The 25763-nt window shown below is 41.4% G+C and overlaps 2 protein-coding genes across 2 annotated transcripts; both read left to right on the top strand.

Moving 5' to 3' along the window:
- The first annotated feature begins 6656 nt into the window (after window positions 1-6656).
- LOC126995980 (protein O-linked-mannose beta-1,2-N-acetylglucosaminyltransferase 1-like) lies at window positions 6657-8971 on the top strand. Its single transcript, XM_050856337.1, has 2 exons — window positions 6657-6671; window positions 6798-8971. The coding sequence occupies exons 1-2, from the start codon at window positions 6657-6659 to the stop codon at window positions 8430-8432; spliced, it is 1650 nt and encodes a 549-aa protein (XP_050712294.1). The 3' UTR covers window positions 8433-8971.
- Window positions 8972-11034: 2063 nt separating this feature from the next.
- On the top strand, window positions 11035-25444 carry LOC126985474 (retinol dehydrogenase 11-like). Its single transcript, XM_050840464.1, has 8 exons — window positions 11035-11237; window positions 13191-13288; window positions 16486-16601; window positions 21830-21985; window positions 22244-22348; window positions 23949-24179; window positions 24935-25121; window positions 25296-25444. Exons 2-8 carry the CDS (start codon window positions 13203-13205, stop codon window positions 25402-25404), a joined length of 990 nt encoding a protein of 329 aa, XP_050696421.1. The 5' UTR covers window positions 11035-11237; window positions 13191-13202; the 3' UTR covers window positions 25405-25444.
- Window positions 25445-25763: the final 319 nt, after the last annotated feature.

Here is a 25763-nt window from a genome sequence, read left to right as displayed (position 1 = left end):
CTGGGTACACGGCGAGAGCGTAGCCGTGAGGGGGTGTTGCGGCACCATGCACAGCCCACTGCCGGGAGTTTAACGAGCAGGGGCGGGAGGAGAGAGAGAGAGAGAGAGAGAGAGAGAGAGAGAGAGAGAGAGAGAGAGAGAGAGAGAGAGAGAGAGAGAGAGAGAGAGAGTGTGTATGTGGGGGTGTGGGGGGGCATATCAACGAGGAAGGGTGTTAACCAGTTAGAGAGAAATCGGACGCAAGACATTATTCTCGTATATCAAAGAGAAAGAATGATATTGTTGTTGTGCCCTGGAAGGAAAAGGGGAAGGGAGTCACATGGATGGAAGGCGAAAAACGGCATGCCTGTCCTGTATGCATGAATGAGAGAGTACAACATCCTACAACACAATCATCGTTCTTCTGTGGTTTGCTCACGCTTCTTCACCTCGAATGAGCCTCTGGTCAAAACACGAAAGAAAGCTCCGTGTCTGGCTGTGTGCGTATGTTAATGTGGCGAGAAATCTTCCTTACGTAGTCTGTCAACAACAACAGCAACTGGAAGAATGGGAAATTATTTGCTATATGAAATTTAAGGCGCGCTTCTCTACACAAAATAATGTACAAACTTTCAAATTTTTGGTTTTCCTACATCATCATATGGAGAACACACACACACACACACACACACACACACACACACACACACACACACACACACACACACACACACAAACACACTGACAATAACTGTAAAGGATAATGTGTATCGCAGCCTCGGTCAACACATCTAGGGGTTGGGGGTGGAGAGAGAGAGAGAGAGAGAGAGAGAGAGAGAGAGAGAGAGAGAGAGAGAGAGAGAGAGAGAGAGAGAGAGAGAGAGAGAGAGAGAGAGTTTTTACATTGTCTTTAAAGAGATAATCAGACCACACAAACCCTGCTGTCCGGACTAGAGAGAGAGTAACTTCCCTTTTGAATTTGCAGAAACTAACACTGATTTTGTGATAAGATGGACAGTGATATATTCCCTTCATTATTCTTAGCAGTCACTAATGAGAGACATCCTATTACGTTGCAACAAACACTTTATTAGGAACCGTAATGACTCGCTGTGGGCAGAGGCTTCAAAAGGATGCTGTATTAAACAAGCACACACACACACACACACACACACACACACACACACACACACACACACACACACACATTTAATTATTATTTTTTTTTTTTTACCCTTCACATAACCTCGAAAAAAGAAGTCACGGGCTTTCATTACACAAAATCTCATCCTTTTAAAGTAGTGTTTTTTTGTTTGTTTTTCGTCACATGTTCCTATTCGTAATCTGTTCCCGCCATCAAAGTTTACCTTCGTTCTGCTTCGTGATTCATCCCACACGCCTCTCACAGCTTCCCTACCACCTAACTCCTTCATCACTACACAGTTCTTAGGTCATTGAAGCGCTGTTATACGTCTTATCTCTATTGTTTTAATGCTACACAAATAAGCGCTGGTCATGGCGCTTAAATATCACTGCGATAAATTTGATATGATCTGAAAAAAAAATATACCAGGACTTTTTACAAGGCGTGCGGCATCAATTTGAGTCATTGTATAAGGGATCAGGGCAGGCATCATGCTCTACTAAGTAACGCTCGCCGTTTCAGTTATGTAAAAACACTCGGGTGGACATTCACCACTGCTCCACCTTCATTCCATGTGAGGAGTCTTGGGTCCTTTCATGATCAAAGAACATAACGATGAAGGCTTCACATCCTAAGTACCCGTCATCAATTCACTAACCCCCCACCTCCCCCAGGCAGATTATATCCCAATACGTTTTCATTACTAGAAGCCAAGAGAAGTGCAGTGTAATTATTATGCGGCCTCAAAGGTAACTGATGCGTATGGCTTAAGCATAGTAATTATAATTTATGCTTCGTCTGTGGTCAGTGTATTGTGCTTGCCAGCCCTCAGCCGCCGCGCGCCGCCACCATCATTGCGAAATAATATCAGGTACGCGGTGACGGAGGCGATTACGCAAACACACTTGGTCTCCCATAGTGTCTGCTGAGAGAGAGAGAGAGAGAGAGAGAGAGAGAGAGAGAGAGAGAGAGAGAGAGAGAGAGAGAGAGAGAGAGAACACACGCACACGCACAAAAAACTTTTCATTAGATAGTTATAACTAGCTAGTGGTCATGAACGTGTGTGTGTGTGTGTGTGTGTGTGTGTGCTATTGTTCATATTACTTGATGTCATGTCTATACTGCGTTTGTCGAATTCATTAAGTTTGTTTGTGTGTGTGTGTGTGTGTGTGTGTGTGTGTGTGTGTGTGTGTGTGTGTGTGTGTACACTTTCTTACCGCCTGCACGATGGAAGTGATGGGTTACGTCGCTCATTGCCCCTCCCCCCCCCCTCTCTCTCTCTCTCTCTCTCTCACACACACACACACACACACACACACACACACACACACACACGCACACACACATGCACAAACAAACAACGAATTCGACAGGCGCAATATAAACATAACATCGGATAATATGAACAACAGACCCTCTTCTTGCATTTGCTTTAGATTCGTTGCAGACATTCTTCGTTTTCTTTCCACTGGTATTTAAAGGCAAACTCATATATACAGACGCTACTCCCGGAGCTCAGCAGAAACGTAGGCACTCGGACAGCGGATACGGGTCAGTTCCACAGTTCAACACGGCACGTTTGTGAGCTAACATGAAAACTCCTTACATATTTTTTGGTGGTGATAAAGAAGGTTAAAAAAATTGAGGAATCCACGCAGGAAAGCTCTTAAATATCGAGTGTCGAGTAGAAAAGAATAACCATTGTGGAGAATATAGTTTGGTTAGGTCGCTTATAATGAACCTTTGTTAGACAGTGGAACTAACTGGCTTTAGACACAGTGGGAGAGCAGGTCAACAGTTAGCAACTATATAACCTGCGTAGTGATGCTAATCGAGAAAAAAAAAAACGATCACTTCATTTATTTTGTTACCATTCCTGTGTTGAAGTGTAACTCATCTGTTTTTATGCCTTTTTTTTCCTTGCTAACATTAGATCATTTTATCTTTCTGTCTATATTTGCGTCTAGCTGTCTATGGCTCGTATTTTCAAGGATTTCGAGGCACCCACATTTGCTACGGCTTTCGTGTAGGTTGTGGTTATTTTCGATCTTTTGATGTATCTATGTCTATTTTTATCTATCTCCACACCTACCTTCCAATCTATCTGTCTATCTATTCATCTACATTTATTCATCTGTAACTCTATCTATCATTATCTATCTAAATATCATTGCATTTATTTGACCTTTTCATACGTACGGACATGCATGACCACAGCTATACCTGCCTCTTAGCTAGCAACACCTCGGCGAGTTCCTTGAGACCGGCGATGATCTGCAAAGCGTGTGTAGGGAAGGCTTGTGTCCTGGGACCCGAGTTTAGCGCCAGACAGACGCCGTGGCCACTTGAGCCTCTCCTAGTAGGTTGTTATGTTTACAAGGCAGGCTTAGTAATATGGAGATAGGGGTGGTGGAGGTGGTGGTAGTGTAGTAGTAGTAGTAGTGATAGTAGCAGTAGTAGTAGTTGCTGCTGTTGTTGTTGTGGTTATTGTTATACGTAAAAGCAACACCAGAGCGTGTGTATTGTGATGGGAGGAAAATCTAGTATGCAGCCGATCCCTCTGTTGCCTTGCCGAAAAAAAAAAAAATCCTCGCCTCTCCTCGTATGCCTGAGTCTGTGCTCACCCTCCCTCCCTCGTTCCCTCCCTTCCTGTGCCCACAACGCCTCTGGCGATGTGATCAAGTTACTATTAAGTGAGTCTGTTTAGGCACAACGGAGAGGATGAAGTGTATCCCCAGGCAACAACGACACAACCTTCACGCTTCTTGAGTTCCTCTATGCCTAGGAATTTGAGTTCTATGCAGCTTTACCATGCTGACACATGTTTTCCTCTATAGTACAACGGGAATATGATGTCGTTTGTGTGATTCTGCTGGCCACATCGTCCTTCGAGGCCATGAATGCTGATGGTGGTGAAGGTGAAGGTAGTGGGGTTAGGAATAGCAATGGCCTCGGCGCGGGCGTTGACTTCCCCTATTTCATGACTTGAAGGGTTGGTGAGGGCAAAGGGCGTACGCCACATCAGGCAGGACTGTGAGACGTCCACCCTTATCACCCAGTTATTTTTTATACTTTTTTTTTTTTTGTTTGTGTCGTTGAGTAGTTTCAAGAATTTGGACAAACGTAGCTGCGATCCACACAACGTACACCCTAGCTCGAAAAGTAAATCGCACACACACACACACACACATACGGTAGCTCAGTGGTAGAGCGTCTGCCTCACAATCAGAAGGACCGACCGACCGGGTGAAGATAAGTTGGGTTTATTCTTCTTTCACGTGTAGCCCCTGTTCACCTAGCACTACCATACGCGTCGTAAGGCGAGGAGTTGTGACCTCGTTGTCGCGGTGTGTTGTGTGTGAGTGGTCTCAGTCCTCCCCAAAGATCGGTCACTGAGCTCTGAGCTCCTTCCGTAGGGGAACGCCTGGCTGTCTCGAGAGAGACCCGCAGCAGACCAAGAGGTGAATTACACACACACACACACACACACACACACACACGCACACACATGAACGTTTCTTCGAAGGTGTAGTTTCTACTACAATACTATGAAGTACAGCAGTTGTATGAATTTACCGTTCCTTTACTTCTGCATGGTTTATCGATACGGTTAAGTTATGTTTACGTTGAAAAGTTGATCACGTCATTGGCGATTAGTAGCACGTCCGTTGTGTTGCTATGATCAAATGTTACTTCATTTTTTATCCCTGCCTCTGTGCCTTTCCCTGAATTGAATTGATTTTGCTTTAGCTTACTGTCCAATGTTTTTTTTTTCAGATTACTTTGCCAATGTGTTGTGGAGCTTTTAGGGCAATGTAGGTACCATGACAATATTACTGGAATAGGTGCAATATAGACATACCCAGGAGGGCTCTCCTCCGAGCCATAGAAATCTGAATTGATTGACTTTAAAAAATCTCTGGAATGAGCGTTTTGCTTTTAACACGAATTAGTGTGCAGCTGCCTTTTGGATCATAAGCTATTCCCCACAACATCTTTTTAGCTATAGTTGATCACATAAAGATATTTTTCAGTTTTTTTCTATATACCATAGTCATATTAGACGGTAAAGTGTGTCGATACTTCATATGTTATCCTTAGCTGACTGAATATCTGTATAATTTTTCAAATAAAATTTTATTCAATAATTCCGTATGTCAGTCAGTCAGAGGATGCTCAAGATAGAAGTAAAACATTCATCAAATAGAACACTCTCCATTTATACCAAACAACGATTAATATTTTATGAGGAGACAGGAATACAATTATGTCACAAAAATGCGGATCAATAAAAAATAAGACTAACACCGACAGAGTACTGATGCAGGTGTGGCAGGCAATGAATTTCACGATATATGCTTATGTATACCCGCCGTAAGACATACGTGATGTAATATGAACGTGAGAAGAAAATTCAAGCTCATTTTTTATTTTATTTAAGCTGAAATAATATATGGGTGAAATGAACCATACGAATCCACCTCGGTCCTTAGTAATCATGACCTTGAAATATAAGCTTTTAGTTCCTCACCGCCATCACCGTGTCGCCACTGCTGAAAGGGATTTGTAGATACTTTCCTCATGACTTGGCGAGAATTTCGTGACTGTTTTCCGGCCAGAGGTGGCGGGCGGAGCGCCGGAGGGTCCTGCAGGCTCAGTCGCTGCCTTCTATTTTCCGTGATACGATATTGTTTGTGCTGGGACGAAAATATATGACCTTTGTTTAATCTGCTCAAGTGAATTCAAGGACAGTAAATAAAGTTCAACTAACATGTGGCGTCTCCGGAATAATATAATGATCTTACGTGTGTTCAAAGCCTATAATGAAAAACGACACAGACATCTTCTACTTAGACTACGTGGAAAACTGATATGCATAGTGCCCTTTCTTCTGCTTTTGTTACTGTTAATGTGTATGGTGTCTTTTCTGCTGTCCATCTCTTCCACACCAACCTCGTCATTGTCACCCTCCTTACTGCTGTTCCCAGACACTCACATCCGCGACGATAAGTAAGTAAGGGCCATCATATATAAGAGACCCCTCATCCATGCCCACTTCTGCTTGTGTATATCAATTGCTCTTCTTCCTTGCCAGACGCGTTGGGGTCAGTGTATCTTCTGGCGCTAATGGGTGGAGCATTGAGGTGGGACACTGTTTCTCTTGTCCCCCTGCTTCGAACGCTTCAAGGAGGCCCTCAGGAGGAAAACGAATGAGAAATGAGGAGGACGCCGCCGCCCTCCACTCCGCCATGGAAGTCTCCTCTCCCCCGGTGGTCGATCGAGGCGTTAGCTTGACTGTCCTCAACCAACGTGACGCCTCTGTCATCTTTCAAAAAGTAAGTGCTATATGTAGGGTAATGGAGATAATGAAGGAATAGTAGTAGTAGTAGTAGTAGTAGTAGTAGTAGTAGTAGTAGTAGTAGTAGCAGTAGCAGTAGTAGTAGTAGTAGTAGTAGTAGTAGTAGTAGTAGTAGTAGTAGTGGTGGTGGTAGTAATAGTAGTAGTTGTAGTAGTAGTAGTAGTAATATACTTAATGGTAACATCAATAGTATTCGGTATTCTTAGTTATGGCTTTTTGATCGCACAGTATAATATTATCACTGAATACAGACAATAACAAGAAACATGTACTTGCCTCGAAGGATAATGTTAGGAGGATTGTGTCTGTGTGCAGGTGTTCCCGCTGTGGCAGTACTGGGCACACTGGGCAGACCTGGAGTGGCACCTTCGGCGAGTGGCTCTGGGTCGCGTGGTCATTTTGGCCGTGTCAGTGGACGGTCTTGTTGGTCTACGTCATGCCACCCTCCTCCTTACCCGACTCGGCTCCCTCCTCGCCCCACACCTGCCCCCTCAATCATGTTGGGTGTGGGTGTTCGTCAAGGGCGGGCGCACCCTCACCGAGACTGCCCTGACCACTTCCCGTGGCACCCACCAAGTTCACCTTCTGCTCCCACTGATAGACACACTCTTACCTGCCACTCACGCTCGTATGTACCCCGGCAGGAATGCTGCCCTGGAAGACGTGCGTTGGCGGTATTGTTCCCGCCATGGAGTGATGGGAGGCCTGTGTGATGAGCATAGCCCTGACCCCTTGCCCCCGCCTCCCACGGCCAGGGTGGCCCAGCAGTCCGTCCTGGCCCGTGTGCCGGTGGTGGTGACGGCGGGCACTAGGCAGCCTTACCTCTACCACACCCTCACCACCATCCTGACAGCCCCCGGCGTGGAGCCTCAGAACGTTTTGGTCGTGCTGGGGGACGAATCGCAGTCTACAGTACAACTGCTGCTTTTGCTTCAAGTTGCCCATGTTATGCTACCGGCGGGCGGCGCCACCAACGAGCAACTTTTCCGTTTCTACAGAGATGTATTTCAACTTGTTGTCCAAAGATTCCCCGACGCCCCATATGTCATCATTCTCGACGAAGATGTAGAAGTTTCCCCTGACTTTTTTTCCTTCATGAGTCAGACGTTACCTCTCCTTCAGACTGACCCCTCCTTGAGTTGTGTCACCGGGCACGCGGCGGAAGGCTTCCTAGGCCTGGCGCACGACAACACGCGGGCCTTCCGTGGATCACTCCAGGTGGAGTGGGGCTACGGGGTCACTCTGGACTTTGTTAGGGAAGCGTTATCGCTTTGGAAGACGACCGGCCAAATTACACTTTTGTACGACTTCTGGTTGTATATTAACGTACAGAAGGATCGTGAGTGCATTTTCCCTGAAGTAAGCCGTACGCGGCACTTTGGTATGGGGGTGAACACTGACTCGTACCTGAAGGAGAAGGGCCCTGTGCTGATGCCACTGGTCCACCAAGCTCCGGTGGCGTTACAAAATGTGCATCGACTCAGGCTGGACAAGTGGCAGGAGGACCTTGCCCGCAATATTAGCAGGGCCACGACTCTGCAAGGCAGTCCCTGCCTCGACTCCTTCCTTCCTACCCCACCCTTTTCGCCTTCGTACGTATTTTATTATAGATTGACGAAGGCTGAGTGTTGTGATGGCATGCCAGAACCTTATCAATACAGCAACGCAGTGAGGTGTTTAGGTCTATGGTGGCTATCAGAGCAGGGCCACCATCGCGGCGTCACTGTCGCTCGTTTTGCCAGCAATGCCACCTTGTTCCTGGTGGGCTGCCCATACTCTCCCTACTGTCGCTTGAGGCCCACTGGGCTTCTTCTATGGGACATCGATGCACTCACAGAGGAGGAATTTGAATATCTTAAAACTTACTCTCCTCGCGGCAGTACCAGCGTAACAATAGCTAATGAACATGCTAACCCTGATTCTATAAATGCGATGTTGTCTGAAATATGAGCGTACGTTGGCCTGAAGGCATAATACGAGCCACACCAACTTCTTGTTTCATTCAAGGTGTTTACCCTGAAGGTGACATTCATATGTGATAGCTTTCATGATAACGATATCTGCTATGAGCAGATAGGATATCGGTAGTAATTTGCGACAGGCTGTTCAAGATGTGAGGTTACGTTGTATCTCATTAATCAGTTTGTTTTCCTTTCTACATATAGATATGATCAGTTAATTAAAGGCCAGTGTCTTCATGATATAGTTTAGAATCACTTTAGCTTGACAGGCGCGGAGGCATGGTACCTATGTCCAACGTCAACGGGGAGATTATTGACGAGAGGGTAGCCTACTTATTTCGAGACACTGCTTATTTCTGGACAAAATATGATGCTTTTTAATATGGAAATAGTTTTTTTTTTCGGAAGTCACTACATGATCAACTTTTCAATGCATGTTGTGCACCTGCTGCCGCCTCACTCCTTTTTAGAAGGCCTTGCTCACTCCCACCCATTCGTTATCACTGGCCCGTCTTCCATAGGGGTCCAGTCACGCGTCGATTTCTGTGAATGGGGCGGAGCTAGCGTGACGTCAGCGAGATCTCCCTATGTGGTACATAATATAAAAGTTCGCCTAAAAAGAAAAACGTTTTCCCTATTTTTCTTTGGTGTGTGAAACTATTTTTTTACGAACGCAAAAGAGAGAGAGAGAGAGAGAGAGAGAGAGAGAGAGAGAGAGAGAGAGAGAGAGAGAGAGAGAGAGAGAGAGAGAGAGAGAGAGAGAGAGAGAGAATTACATAGAATTACATAGAAAATCAGACTACACAGACCCCATGGTCCAGACTAGGTGGTCTGTCCTTAAACTTAAGTGATTTTACATTAATCAGAAGGCTCCAAAACGTTGCATTTCAACTCTAGTTGATATTAAGTTGAAAGACGTGACGGTCGAGCTTGTTTCTGAAGGACTCAATCGTGTTACACTGGACCACTGACGGTGGGAGCTTATTCCATTCTCGCACTACAACGTTAGTGAAGAAACATTTGGTGCAGTCTGAATTTACTTGTCTACATTTGAGTTTTATGCCATTGTTCCTCGTACGCAAAGTGTCATCGATCATAAACAATGTTGATCTGTCTACATTCGTGAAACCGTTAAGTATTTTAAAACATTCGATCAGTTTTCCTCAGAGGCGACGTTTCTCAAGAGAGAACATGTTAAGAGTGGAAAGTCTTTCTTCGTAAGATTTGTTGCGCAAGGAAGGGATAATTTTTGTTGCCCGACACAGAACACCTTCTAATTTAGCAATGTCCTTTGCATGGTGGGGAGACCAAAACTGTACCGCATATTCCAAGTGGGGTCTGACTAAACTATTGTATAGTGGAAGTATTACATATTTATTCTTGAATAAAAAGTTTCTTTTAATGAAGCTCAACATTCTGTTCGCTTTATTTGCTGCATCGATGCATTGCTGTGAAAATTTGAGGTTTGACGCAATTTTGACCCCCAAGTCCTTAACGCATTGAACGCTTTTGAGTTTAACGCCGCCGAGAGAGAGAGAGAGAGAGAGAATATTATAGTATAGCGTTTCACCTCTCGTAAGAAACGTAAGGAAATACGCAACCCAAAGAACTTTCTCTCTCTCTCTCTCTCTCTCTCTCTCTCTCTCTCTCTCTCACACACACACACACACACACACAGACATTTTTTTTAGTCTTAGACATTCTTTAAAAATGCAATATGGACGAGAGAGAGAGAGAGAGAGAGAGAGAGAGAGAGAGAGAGAGAGAGAGAGAGAGAGAGAGAGAGAATAATAAATAATAATTACCGCTCAGTTAATTATTAAAACGCCTGAAAACTTTGTCACGATTTTAAGAAATCATAAAGTGCATGGTGCTTACTGTAGGCACTTCGTTGCTAAATGAAGGCAATGATTGCAAAAAGTCGTAAAGCGATCGAAGAAAATATGAATTTGTACATTGTGGCAACACTCCTCTGACCTGTATCTAACAAAATTTTCCTGCATTTCTTTTCAAGTTGTCTGCAGGTCATGGGTAGCGAGTGGCGGCTCGCCTCGGACCCTCCGAGATCTGGCTGAAGTCACGGCTGCGCCTACAGATTTTGGCTGGGCCATGAGTAGACCCCCCCCCCCTTTTTTTTTTTTGACAGCAGAGGAGTCAGTTCAAGGGCATAAAAAAAGGTAACAAATGTGAAAAAAAAGAAAAAAAAGCCCGCCATATACTCACTTCTATAAAGTAGTGTACCACCCCTGTCCCCGCCCTCTGTTCCTTCCCGCGCGGCGTATTTCTGCCGCCCCACACCGCATGCCGAATGAATTTTCCTAATCTAACTTAACCTTACGTACGTAACCTACCTAACGGGTAGGCCTTGCCCCCTTCGACCCCCTCAACCTTCCTAACGGGAGAGGCTTCGCCTCCTCCCCCCCATCTGTTTTCCGGAAGTCATTTTTTACTTCACTGCATTTGGGGACAAAAAAAGAAACCAAATGGCAAGTATTAACTTCGCAAGAAGTGGCTACCCTCTCGTGAAGATTATCAAGGCCCCCCACCCCCCCACCCCACCCCGTGTGTCGTCTGTTTGTTTACTAGTCGCGTCGTGACCGTCGGGGCGTGCACGTGTCTGGCTGTCCGGCCCTGTGTGGACCACTGTGCCGCTTGTGTCCCTCTTGCCCCGCCGCCACGCCCACAGCGCCCAGAGGAGTCAGCTGTGTGCCGCTCAGTGTGTCTGGAGGTGTGTGGGGTGCAGGAGCCTAGCCAAGACTGTGGTGGTGGTGGTCATAGCCCCGGCAGCTATATAGTGTGTTTGGTCATTCTCACCCTTGCCACGCCCATCAGTTGCTTCTCATGCCCGCGGGCGGTGTGTCGTGATAAGGCTAATTAATAACTCACGCGCCTCTTAATAAGGTCACTTTCACTTTAACTTTCACATGTCCAGTTAAGTCACCTCGAATCTCTATCATTACTTGGTTTACTTGATGTTGTTTAGAGGCTCCGCCGCCTCACAGTCGTGGTGGTCCACCGCTGCACTTTCTTTCTACAGTTTTTGTTGAAGGACTCGACTTGCTTGCAGTATATATTTATTATTTATGAGCCATAGTCACTGGTTGATTATGTCATCTACTGAATGGTTTACTTAACCAAATTGACAGTTTGCAGTGTGTTCCAGTTCATTGTTATGGACTTGTCTTGCTACACCTAAAAATACAATGTGTAGCATGTAGATAGGCATAAGAAAGTTGTATTATACTGAAGAATTTTTACATTGTCATATAATCCCCAATGAGAAGCTAAACAGAAGTAAAGATTTATTTATTTATTTATTTGTTATGCAGAACAGTTGTGATTTTGTGTCATAGTCAATTATGTAAGGCCTCTATGTCAGGAAAACAAATACTGGTACAGTAAACCCTCTATAACGGGTTCCCTACTGATGGATTGCGACCCCCTGGGGACTGCAAAGGATTAGCTTGGGGGTCACAAAGCATCGCTAGAAATGGCTGGGATGGATGTTTTTTTTATTTTTATAGCCTGTCGTTTTGAGATTGTTTTCTAAGTTTTTAATCTTGGTGGTGTGTTCCTCCTGGCCAGTGTTGAGAGGAGAGGGGACATCAGGGTGTCTCTTGGGGCATGTTAGGGCTGAGTATGGGAGAAAATTAGTGTATAAAAATATGTAAAACTGCTAATATCAGGGGGTCGCATGGGTTTCATGATTTGGTCAAAAGGGTCACAGGTGCAAGGACGTCGGGAACTGCTGCCCTATGAGTTGCACTCCACGAGGGAAGACCTAATGTTAAATAGCCGAAAATCCGAAATATCTGAGTTAGAAAGTTGGGGCGTACCCAAGCAAGGCTGTTCAAAGTTGATCAGTGATTCTGATTAATTCTTGCATAAATGATTGAGACCACATTGGAACTGGAGTTGAGCAGGGCCATATAAATATGAATTTATACAGCTCTGGAGTACTGTCTTGTGCAACAGGGTGGCAAGGGAAAGGTGGCAGCAGTGAGGGAGGTGGTTGTAAAAAGAAAAGTACTATGAGGCCTGCTGTGTGTGTCAGGAAAGCTAGTTTCAGGTGAATAAGTTAGGAGTTGCATCAAGTGCATGCAAATGTAAACTGTCGATGAATTTGAAAATTAATTAAACAGTTCCCTGTGTGCGTCTACACGATCAAAAATTAAAATCAACTAAGGAGTGGAGGCATTCCTCTTGCCCTACACCGATGAGAGATCAGGAGGGACATAAGAGACAGGCAGCCTCTGTTTTGAGATGATGTTGTCCAGACTTGCACTAAATTTCTAGCTATAAACAAGATCTTTGGCTGATTTGCAACATTAATCCTGACACTGCCCGGGCAGGCACTATGTATATCTCGGATTTTAGTCCGATATACGGATGTGTGGCCAGAGCCCTGAAAGAGTCTGATTTATCCGATATCTGAAATATAGAGATCTGGATTATAGTGGGTTTACTGTAGTCAGCTAAGTCACAATCAGTTCCATATTATTTAATTTTTGCCTCAAGCCTTACAATAGATGAGTATTGAGTATTCTGCTGTAGTAAATAGCAAAGTTAGGTAGTGATTAGGCTGATCAAGTATTATTTTTTGTTTGCATCATAGATAAACACATACCCAGTTTTCCCATCTACATTTCGTTCAACGATATGTTTACAGAGTCCACGTGTTTTATTTGAGTGTTAGAAAGCTATGTTTGCACATGTTCTTGAATACATTTTTTTTTTCATGGGATAGTCTACATGCAGAATGATTACAGTTTCTCTGGCTTATATTGCATCCACATCGCGCCTCCTGGCGGATGCCATCATTTTACTTCTCAAGCGATGTTTAAAGTGAGTGTCCATTATTGTATGTAAGTCTTAAGATTTGTTGTGAAATTTAATTTATTTCAAAGTTCCATTCACAGTATACAGTTTTGTTATAAATTCTACAATGTTATTTTACTTATTTTGATCAAAGATTTTGTTTAGGCTATATGTATATAGTATTCATGTTAATGATTTTAGTAGAAATGAAAACTGTCAAACTATTTTATTAATGGATTGTACATATTGTACAAACCTGCAATAGACTGTTGACAAACTAAGGTCTCAGTTAATGGTGTGCCCTGTCCAGCACTGATTTTTCAGTGGGAGTTCCAGCAGCAACCCAAGTTGGAAGCAATGACTTTCCTTGACTCAATATACATGTATTTCAAGATTATTTATAAGTGATTTACATGGAGTACATCATGCATATATGTTCAGCTCATGATTAACTCTGCAGTAATATTTTGTATCCTGAGAATTGCCCACATGTTTGAATAGGCCTTTTAAATTAGTTTCAATTTTTTCTCTTTGATTTAGAACAGCTTAGTTTAATAAGCAATCTATTAAAGTGAGCAAGTGTAGAGCTTCACACTATCCTTTAAAATAAGAACAGTTTGTGCCTCCTTTGTGGTGAGGTGGCTAGCATGCCTAGTTACAAATCCGCGAGCCCGGGTTTGAATTCTGACCCATGCAGCTAGCCTGCAGTTCACCCAGCTGTTCATCCTCCCTTGCATGCTGGTCTATAAATGGGTATATACGTGGTTAAATCTTGGGAAGGTAAACTGTGGTATCTCGTATGTCACGTGTGTCCCAGGGTAATGGGTTCTTACCCACCACAGACTCAAGGGCCAATACAATGGAGATGAACAATGAAGCCACGCACAGCTATGGCATATGCCTCTAACTTTACTTTTACTTAAATTCCAAAATGGAACTATGCTTTTAGCATTCATAGGTAATAATGGCCATTAGATTTTGCTACGAGTGTACATTTATCAATAGCATTATGTGTTGAAGAAGTTTTCTGCAATGATTTGAAATTTTCAGTCTTAATTACCATATATCTTTCCACATAAATCTCATCATGACTTTCATGTAAAATGTTGCTGAAGCTTCAGAAGGAGATGGCTGTAGTCTTTTGATCTAAATAAAAGCTTCTGATACATTGCATTAAGAGACTGTGGTATCTTTTTAATCTTATAGTACCAAGCTCTTGAGAGAGTTGCTGTTGATCTCTAAGGCTGAGTGCTGTGAAACAGGAAGTATTTTCAGATTCTTCCCCTGAATTCTGAAATTAAACTGCATTATTTATTGCTTGTCAATCCTTTTATCAAGTTATTTGCAAGTCATCAGTTAGAATAGACCTAACCCACACCAATCCACTCAATTGCTGTTACAGGCAATTTTCCCATTGCCTTCTAGCCACTCTGCCCTTAGCAGCCACTTCATTATCCACTCTGGATGCACTTATTTTTGGGGGTGATTTTGAATCTGCAATGTTAAGTGTTGGTCCTCATGGTTCTGCTACTGGGAACACCAACAGGTCTCTCCTGAATATCACAAAATCCAAGAGCTTGAGAATCGCAGGTTCTTTGTGTTATCAATCGGAACTGCATCACTGAACATGTTAAAGCAATGCAGAAGGGATGGCTAACATGACTGACCACATTTTTGTAAGCCCTTGGAGGATCCATGAGATTATGTATTTTTTTCTAGAGTGCAGATTTCTTTGCAACTGATCATATATACATTGTTGCAACACTCAAGCTTAATATTAGGTCAAGAAGAATCTCAAGTTGCAGTGACAGTCTGAAATTGGTTCACTTTGTTTAGCACATTGAACTGATTGAAGACCCTGTAAAACTGTGGGACACCTTCAAACTAAACTACAAAGAAGTGGTTTTGTTTTAAGGGAGATTGTGGAGAGTATCAAGAAGAGTTGCTCTGCCAAGCTTACGAGAATTAAGATCAGTATAGGCTTGTCATGTAGGACTAGATCTATTTGAGGAGATACAAGGAGAGATGTCAGGAGTTGGCTGAGCACACTGAGGGTCATTTCAGTGCAAATTACTTCCAAGCTGCTTACCAAGCTCTGCTCAGAGCCTACCTCTCAGGTAAACCTTATCTGAATAGCAGATAGTTGCCTTGTGTCAGGCATTGATAGGTAGAGAACTTGTTGAGCTGAGTACTTTGAGCAGCTTTACATGATAGAGCTTCTGTGTAGGCAGCTCTCAACCACTGGGTTACAAATAGTGGATGCTGACTCCCTCATTGACAAAACTGCCCTCATGACGTACAATGCCAGAGAGGCTGTGGCAAGGATGAGGGGTGAAATGGCAGTTGATCTTTGTAACATGAGTTCAGAGCCACTCAAAGCTGGAGGTGTGACCTTGATTTGTGACTTGAATGAGGTCTTGACTGCCATATGATTATCCATTCCTCCTGACTGGAAGGAGCTGGTCATCCATATTTGGAGAGGGTACCATCATGATCGTAACAACTAATAATGATAATAATAATAATAATAATAAGTGGTTTATTCATTGCTTGGCAGCCTTTAAGCTGAAAATCTACAAAATACAATATGCTGGAATACAGTAAAATGATTAGTGATGGGGTGTGGAAGGGTGTGTGTGTGTGGGGTGTAGTGTGTTGAGGTGATGGGTGGGCCTAAGCCCCTAGGGGTGGTGTGAATTTTGATTGTGTGTGTGTGTGTGTGTAGGTGTAGGTGTAGGGTGGTCATGTAGGCGTTAATCACCTTCACGATGGCTGGGACGGCGCTGAGTTTGTATCTGTCTGTGCGTGCTTGAATGGGTACTATTAGGGTGTTGTGGTGTCTAGTGGGTTGGGTGGAGGGGTGAGGGAGGGTGGCAGTCCTGCTGTTTTTCAATAAGGCATTATGCTTCCTGTCTTAAGTGCAAGTAGAGAGAGTGTGGTATTGTTTTAGTGTGTGGTATTACCATGATTAAGGATGGTTGGAGGACCAGTAAGGAAGTGATAGCATGACATTAACATGTGAATAATAAAAAGAGATTGATGCATGCAAGACATACTTCTCATTAGCTGAGCAATGCTGAGCAATTATCCTTTTAATTGGAATGATTTTTCAGTTTGTCTTATTTACATTTATTCATGTAAATGAATTATTGAAGTCTGAAATTCAGTAGAAAACTATATTTTGATCATTTATCTATTAATAGAGTCATTTATTTGCCTCTCAGACTGTACCAGCCAGTGCGGTGCAGCTGCCAGAACCGGGTGAAGGAGAAGGTAGTGATCGTGACAGGAGCAAATAGTGGCGTCGGCTTTGCCATTGCACAGGACTTGGCTTATAAAGGTAAACTGAGTTTTTTCTACCAATTTTTTTCCATTTGATTTTGGCATAAATATGATGTGGGTTTTTGTCATTTTGAAAGTTTGCAATCTTGAGAGCTGTATATTGTCTTTTGTGCTCTCTTGAGTAACACTCTAGCTCTCATGGTAATAATGATGATTCAAGATAAGTGAACAAAATTGTTAGATTTAAGGGGGTGTCTACTTGAGAGGGATGTTTTTTGGTAACTATGTAATTCCTATTTTCTCTTGATAAAGAGGTTATTAGAATAGGATGCATGTTATGCACTCATATGAAATTTATATTTTTTGTTTACATCATTGCTTTCCAAAGTGTTTCCTTTTTAGTGTGATGGAATGAAACCTTAAATTCTAATCACAATTAGGGCCTATTTTTTAAAGTTTGACTGAGGCATATTTTGATCTTTGATATCTCAAAATTTTGATTTTGTATGCCAGAAAATGTATACAGTTTTATCTTAACATGCGTTGGGGTTAGGTAACGGAGACACCCGCAGATGTTGAAAATCCATGGATAACTGCTGCCCCCTATAAACACCCTTTTTTATGTGCTGCCTATAGCACATGTTAAAATGTCTAAATGGTTTTCTGCTAAAACCATTCTTCGTTGGTTATGAATATAAAAAAAATGTTTCATGAAATCGCACACACACACACACACACACACACAGACACAGACACAGACAGACAGACAGAGACACACACACACACACACACACACACACACACACACACACACACCTTAGCTGAGTTCTCTGGATTTGCGAGAAATGAGACGACATTATACAAGAGAGTGCTACTGATGGAAAGAAAACTGGATAAATGGATCAGCATGGTAAAGAGAAGGGATGAGGAAGAAGAGCAGAATAGAGTATTCCACAGCGACCTGAGAAATAGGATAAAACGACTAGAGGAAAATGAGAAGAAATTGATTAAGGAAAATGAGGAGCTAAAGGAAAAAGTAGCAAAGTACGAAAGATCAATGAAGGAAGGTTTGGGAAAGAAAGGAAAATGAAAACCTGAAGGAATTGGTAAACAAAGAAGAACAAGGAGTTAGAGAAGAGGTGAAGACGTGGAGAGTGGAGAATGAAAAAGCAAATGTAAGCCTAAGAGAAGTAATAGAACAGCAAATGAAAGAGGATAAAGAAGACGTGGAGAAAGAGGTAGTCAAGGCCTTAAAGAAAAATGAAGAATTAGTGAGAGAAGTAGCGGACAAAAAAAGAAGTGTTATTATTTTTGGGATGAAAGAAAAGAATATAACATATAAACCAAAAAGGGATAAAGAGGAACTGAAATCAGTCAAAGACCTGCTCAAGAACCTAAATGATGCAGAAAGGCAGAGTATCGAGGAGGAAGTAGACGAGATTTATAGAATGGGTCCATTTATTGAAGGGAAAACTAGACCAGTTAAGTTAAAACTAAAATCACAAAAGGCAGCCGAAGACATATTATATAGAACAACTAAACTAAAAGAAACGGAAGGATGTAAGGATATATATATATATATATATATATATATATATATATATATATATATATATATATATATATATATATATATATATATATATATATATATATATATATAAAGAAAAATAGAAATGAAGAAGAAAGGAGGAAATGGTATGAATTACTGGCAGAGACAAAAGTAAAAAATAATGCAAGATCTGTGGAAGAAAAGAAACATTTTTTTGGAGAATTCTGGGGGATCGAATCAAGAAATGGTTCATAAGGGAGAAGAGAAAGGGGAGCGAAAACTAGATAAGAAAGATACAGAGAGGGGAATAAGAATAATGTACACAAATGTAGATGGGTTGATCTCTAGTAAATTAGAGCTGCAAGATTATCTAAAAGAGAGGGATCCCATGATTGTTTGCCTAACTAAAACTAAACTAAAAGAAAGCATCGAAATTGAGTTAGATGGAAGATACAATGTGCGGAGGAAGGATAGAATGGGCAAAGGCGGAGGAGGAGTGGTGATAATGATAAAGAAAGAGTTATTAGTAAAATCAATTGAATATGGAGAAGGAAAAGCAGAGATAGTGAGTGTAAGCTTGGAAAACAAGAATAGAGAAAGGATGGCGATTGCAGTAATATATGTACCACCAAAAACTACATCATGGAGTAAAGAAGATTATGAAAACATGATTGATGACACCATACAGAGTTTGAGGAGATTACTTAAGGCAAACAAAGGAGTAATACTAGTTTGCGATTTCAATTGCAAAGAGGTTGACTGGGAGAGGTTTGAGAGCAATGGTAGTGATGTGGCATGGGGTAATAGATTCTTGAATTTAATGATGGAAAATTTGATGATACAAAGGGTGAAGGAAAGCACTAGATATAGAAGAGATGATGAACCGGCAAGACTGGATTTGGTGTTGACAAGAGAAATTCATGTGAAGGATGAATTGAGGTATGATTGCCCCCTGGGAAAAAGTGATCACGTGCTCATAGAGATGGAAATGGAGGAGGGAGGAAGGGAACAAGACGAGACTTATAGAAGCAATAGATTAAACTATAGGAAAGCAGGGGTGGAAAACCTCAAGAAGTTTTTTGGTGAAATGGATTGGAAAGAGTTAATGAGTACAAGCGAAGTTCAAGGAAAGTATGATATTTTCATGAGGGCGTACAACACAGGTGTCAAGAAGTTCGTAACAAAATATAGACAGAGAGAGAGGGCTAAAAAGGACTGGTTTAATGCAAGATGTGCAAAGGCAAAAGAAAAGAGAGACAAAACGTGGTCAAGATTAAAAAGAAACAAAAATCAAAGAAACAGAGAAGACTTTAAGGCAGCGATAAATGAGTATGTGAAAGTGAGAAAGGAAGAAGAGAAACGATACGAAAAGGATATTGTGGAAAAGTGTAAAGGACAACCTAAACTATTTTAAGATTTATAAATGGAAAAATTAAATCAAGAGAAACAATTGAAAGACTGACTGAAGAGAATGTAGAGATCAAGGATCCCAAAGGCATGGCGGAATTATTTAACAAAAAATTCCAGCAAGTGTTTACCAATGAATCATTATTTAATGAACCACAAGAAAACAACGTAGATGTATATATGGAAGAGGTCAGAATAGATAAAAAGGAGATAAAAAAAACTACTGGGGGAATTGGAAGAAGGGAAGGCCGTGTGACTGGATGGAGTTACAGGTTTTATACTTAAAGAGTGCAGAAATGAGTTAGTTGGCCCGATATATGACATCATTAGGTGCTCAATTAAAACGGGCACAGTGCCTAGGGAGTGGAAGAGGGCAGAAGTGGTACCTATATACAAAAGTGGAAAAAAGGAAGAACCCCTAAATTACAGACCAGTGTCTCTGACCAGTGTAGTATGCAAAATATGTGAGAAATTAATAAAAGAACAATGGATGAGATTTCTAGAAGAACATAATCTAATCACAAACAATCAATATGGGTTTAGGAAAGGCCGCTCATGTGTGACAAACTTGCTGAGCTTTTACTCAAGAGTGACGGACAAATTACAGGAAAGAGGCGGATGGGTGGATTGCATTTACCTAGACTTAATGAAGGCATTTGACAAAGTTCCACATTCAAGACTGCTGTGGAAACTAGAAAATAAAGGAGGATTGAGAGGGAAAATGAAGTGCTGGATGGAAAGCTACTTAAGAGGAAGAGAGATGAGAACCGTGGTCAAGGACACTAGATCGGAATGGAGAACAGTGGAAAGTGGAGTGCCCCAGGGGTCGGTTTTAGCATAAGTACTCTTCCTAGTCTATATTAATGATATGCCAGAGGGAATAAACAGCTACATGAGCCTGTTTGCGGATGATGCTAAACTGCAAAGACATATAAGAAACAGTGAAGACTGCAAGGAGCTGCAAGAAGACCTAAACAAGATTTGGAAATGGAGTCAGAAATGGGAGATGAAATTCAACGTGAAGAAATGTCATGTTATGGAAATGGGAAAAAGTGTAGAAAGACCAAAATGGACATATAAAATGGGAGATGGTGAAATATTAAAGAAAGTAAACGAAGAGAGAGACCTGGGAGTAATAATGCAAGATAATATGCAACCAGAAAGTCATATAAATCGGATCTTCGGTGATACATATAACATGGTGATAAATATAGGTATAGCATTCCACTACATGGACAAAGAAATGATGAAAAAATTAATAACTACTTTGATCAGACCTAAACTAGAATATGCGGAAACAGTGTGGTCTCCACATATGAAGAAACACATAATAAAACTAGAAAGAATACAGAGGATGGCAACAAAAATGGTCCCAGAACTGGAGGGACTGACATATGAAGAGAGACTAAAGGAAATGGACTTGCCAACACTAGAATAAAGAAGAGAAAGAGGAGACCTAATACAAATATATAAGCTATTGAGTAAAATCGAGGAAGTAGATAACGAGAAATTGCTACTAAGAGAAGAACCTTCCAGCAGGAGTACTAGAGGACATAGTAAAAAGTTGAGGAAGGGAAGATGCTTAAGAGACATAAAGAAATATAGCTTCCCACAAAGAAGTATAGAGGTTTGGAACAGACTAAGTGAAGAAATAGTATCGGCGAAGAGTGTGCAGAGCTTCAAGGAAAAGTTGGATAATTATAGATACGGAAACGGGACCACACGAGCGTAAGCCCAGGCCCTGTAAAATTACAACTAGGTAAATACACACACACACACACACACACACACACACACACACACACACACACACACACTGTGCTGTACTGTATGCTGTAATGCATACTGTGCTGTACTGTATGTTGTACTGCACTGGCATTGGACATTTTTGATGATCATCGGTGTTTTTTTTTTTTTTTTTTTTTTTCCGAAAATATCTGGAAACATACAGTTGGTGCCCCCTTGCCCACATTTCCACCTCTCCTGCTCCCACTAAAGCTTAAGTCCTGCGACTCCTGTGCCCGTATGTAGTGGGAGTCGCAGGAGCAAATACCCTTAGCCTAGGGGAGGATGGAAAGAGGTGGGAGTGTCATAAATATTTTGCCCTTCTATCAGCTTGAGTTTGATAATTTTGCTATATATATTCCTAAAGTAAATACATAGCTCTGAACTAGATACTTCCCTTTAAACAAAATCTCTCAATTTTTTTAAAAAGCAGTCAGTAGAAATGAATGATACATACTCTTGATGTAAGCTATGTAGAGTTTGAATAAATTTAGTAAATACCACAGTGGGACTACTGATAAGGTCATGGCTTGTCTTGGCAGGGGCTCGTTTGTACCTGGCATGCCGCAACCCCCAGGCTGGAGAGGCAACAGCACTCAAGCTGCGCACAAAGACTGGCAATCAGGCCGTCCACTTCTTTCATCTGGATCTTAAGGACTTTGATTCAGTCCGGACCTTTGTTGAATCTTTCCTGAAGCGTGAGTTGCAGCATTTCTTCCATTCATTTTGTGGCATTTGCATGATTTTCAGTTACCATGCTGGATGAAGTTTACTCTTTTGCAGGAGATTAAAATGTTATGCTATCATGGAAATTTAATATGTATTTTACTTGAATCTTTAGTCAGTTTCCAGTTGCAGTTTTATTGCTATTTTAAGTGTACTTGCAATGGAATATTGACCAACTCATGATATGCTATGGCAACCACATATAAACTCTCTTTTACCCTCCTGCTTAGGTGAGAAAAGACTTGATGCTCTGGTGAACAACGCAGCTGTCTTTCACCATCCTCCGGGCCTGACTGTAAATCAAATAGAAATCACATTCCAGACCAACTATCTGGGTGCGTAGTGTTAAGCTATGACTTGTGTAGCTTGCTTTACTGTTCTTCAGCACCTTTTTTTATCTGTAAGCTATACATGTTGGATTCTCTAAGTGAACATCTTTGCTATAATGTTTTTTCCTCTCTCTACCAACTTTTTATTTTGTTAATAGTAAAAAGAGTATTTGAGCTTGTGAACTGACTGCTCATCTTTGTTATGAGCCACTTCCCACAATGCACAAAAGGAAGATTGTAACTGGAGGGTCACCAGAGGCATACAATATCATAAAGATTTTGTATCTATTTATCTATATAATTTATACACTTTGTACTTCAAAGGAATCTCCTCTCATGTGCTTCTGTTTTGTTGCGACTCACATGCCTAGCTATAAATCTGTGGGCCTGGGTTTGTTCACATTATAGGTAAGTTTGCGAGCAGCTCACCTAGGTGTCTGTCTCCCCTTCTGGGCTGGTAGGTAAGTGGGTACCTGGGGGTAATGCAGGGAAGATATACTGGTAACCCGAATGTCACACTTGCCCTGTATCCCATGGTTGTAGGTTTTTACCCACCACAGGCTCAAGGATCATATAGATGGAGATGAACACTTAGGCCACCTGTAGCTTACCATATGCCCCAACTCTACCTTTGCCCCTTGGGTCGGCCATATCTGAAGAATTTCCAGTTTTCCCTCTTAATGTTTTCCCTTTCAGTAACAATTATCATCCATTTCCCTGCTTCTCTCTCTCTCTCCAGTAGTCACAGCCACCATTTTCATACCAAACACACCATTCTGCACTTATCAGATACTCAAAGCACCTCAATATACTTGGTATTTTCTTCTATTCCATATCTCCAAACTCAACACCATTTCCATCTATCTATAGTTCTTATGCTCTGTTTCCACCAAGGACTCCCCCTTAGGGGTAGCCTTAACTGACTATCACATAACTGGCAATAGTTTACTGCCTGACTGTTGTGCGTGGCTGTCTGAAACAAAGTTCCCAACATGCCAATGCAGTGTAAGGCAATATTAAGGACATGTCCATGTAATATAATTTGTACATACTTGGGCACAGTAAAGCTATCAGTATCATGTTTTATGATGAAAACCCCAATTATGTAGATAACTATTTTCCAAGTAAGTATGAACAGTATAGCAAAGGACCTTCAATATTATTGTTTTTCAAGTTTTATGGTGTCCTAAACACATCACTAACTCCCAAATCTTTCTATGGTATAGCCCTTTCTCCTCAGAGTACTTCACTAACTTTACTCTTATGCTTTTCTCTCAACCTGCCCAGCTCTTCTACCAAACTCCTATTTGGCTCCAGTTTGTAACCTTTAGTAGGATAGTATAATGATCAGAGATGTCAAACATTTCCTTTAAAACTTTAAAATCTTAAAAAAATGTCTTCATCCTTACATCTGTTGCCACATAATCTATCAAATTTGTATGTTATTCCCATCCAACTGTCCTCCTGTATGTGTATATGGTGATCATTTTTTAGTGAAAAGAATTTGCTAAGAATAAGCCTCATATTATTTCTTTTAATTACATACTGACATGTCTAGTTAGCTTGGTAGGTATTATTACTCTACATAATGAATCATGTCTTCCAGGTGTGTTCCTTCTCACCAGCTTGCTCCTGGGTGTCATCCAACAGTCTTCAAATGCTCGAATGATATTTGTCTCCTCTGAAGCTCACAAGTCTGTTACTCCACAAGATCTGTTGTCTTTTGAACCACATAAAGCAAGACCACTTCCAACTTTCTTGGACCATGTGAAGATTTATGGCATATCTAAACTTGCACTTCATGTCTTTGCTCAGTATATCACTCAGTCACTCCCAGGTAATGATTAATGTCAAACCTGATTTATATAAAAAATCAGTAATTTTATATAATTCATTATTCATATTAGTATATGTGGTGTCACAAGGAATAAGATACCTATATTAACATTATTATGATACATGCTCTAGAAATAAAAAAAATTTGAAGTGACACATACTTTATTCAAAACGTTATATTTTTTCAGCTTTTGACTATTCATGGTTTTCTAGTTTATTGAGGAACTGTAATGACCATGTAAGAAGCTATTGTTCAAAATTGAACATAAAGTATAGTAAAATCCCATTTCAATGGATTAATATAAGATATTACTGGTCTCACCACTTGTCAAGAGCTCTCTGGATTATGCACTGTCTCAGGTGCTGTACCCATTGTTGCAGTGGAACTAGGTGTAGTTGTGTGAAGTTTTCCAATTATCATTCATTGTATAAACTATAAGTCATTCAAACTGAAGAACTTTGATAGCAATGAGACCGTTCACACGAGCATGTTGCCACGCACACAGTGCCGAGAAGCCAGTCACATTCCATCCTTCAGACAGATAGCAGTTGACAAGTGCTCTGGCAGTAGTAGGCAAAATGTAGGACTATGCTGTAACCTGTGGATTTAAAGTTTCAAGTGAATAATTTATGTCATCACCATCACAAGAAAAGCAGCTGAAATAACTAAATAACATTATGCAGAAATTCGTAAAGAAATTAATATAGAATATGAGATGAAACTTGTAAACAGTAAAGTCATGTCTCTATAAACAGGCATCTACGTGGGACTGACTGACCCAGGCAATGTCTGGACACCAATATACAGGTACTCCTGGAGGTCGTGGAGAGAAGCATACACACGTGTCTTGTGCTACATATTTATGAGGGATCCACAAGAGGGGGCCCAGTCCACCATACATGCCCTCAATGCACCAAACTTATGCAATGGACAGTACATTAAGTAAGTGTACTGGAGCTCCTAGTGTTGAGCTGTTTCATGTTTTACATTTTGGTTAGGGTTCATTCCTCCTCATCTTAAGAAATACTAAAGAGGGTATGACTGGGAGAGGAGTAGAGAAATTAATACATTTGTAATTACAGACAGGTAAAACATACATATTTTTTATCCCTGCAGTAGCTTCTTGGCTGGTGAAGAGGGGCAAACATTTGACGCCTCACTGGTTCAGAAGTTGGTAGCTGACTCAGCCTTCCTCACTGGCTTACCTCAGAGCTGCCTGTCATAAGCTGCTGCTACATCAGGTTTTGATGGAAGTAAGGCTGAAAGTTATTCAAAACTAAAAATTTTAGTGTCTTTGGAGATCAATTATATAAGTATATTATTTATCTTTAGCATTCTGCTTTGATGATAGTAGTTGGTTGACTTTCATCAGTAATTGGGTATATTATTTGAGATGGTTTGTCCTCTGTGTTTTACTCTTGAATAATATGATTTCATTAGTAATTTTGTTATATTAGGTAAGCATACAGCATATTTTCCATGTTTATGAACTTTTGCATAATCTCACCATACTGTGGCAAATTAGTAGGTCATCAGCTTGCATATAGTCGTAAAATTCTGAATACTTCATTAAGAAGTTTCTCC

Source organism: Eriocheir sinensis, chromosome 1 (assembly GCF_024679095.1).
Source record: "Eriocheir sinensis breed Jianghai 21 chromosome 1, ASM2467909v1, whole genome shotgun sequence".
NCBI classification, from domain to species: Eukaryota; Metazoa; Arthropoda; class Malacostraca; order Decapoda; family Varunidae; genus Eriocheir; species Eriocheir sinensis.
Note: the sequence above shows the minus strand (reverse complement) of the source record. Positions and strands in the feature narration are given on the sequence as shown.

Excerpts from the sequence above, each read along its gene's own strand:
- LOC126985474 (XM_050840464.1), top strand. The coding sequence starts at position 13,203 with ATGATTACAGTTTCTCTGGCTTATATTGCATCCACATCGCGCCTCCTG. Across the intron at positions 16,602-21,829 it reads ACAGGACTTGGCTTATAAAG|GGGCTCGTTTGTACCTGGCA; the intron begins GTAAACTGAGTT and ends TTGTCTTGGCAG. Across the intron at positions 25,122-25,295 it reads TGCAATGGACAGTACATTAA|TAGCTTCTTGGCTGGTGAAG; the intron begins GTAAGTGTACTG and ends TTATCCCTGCAG.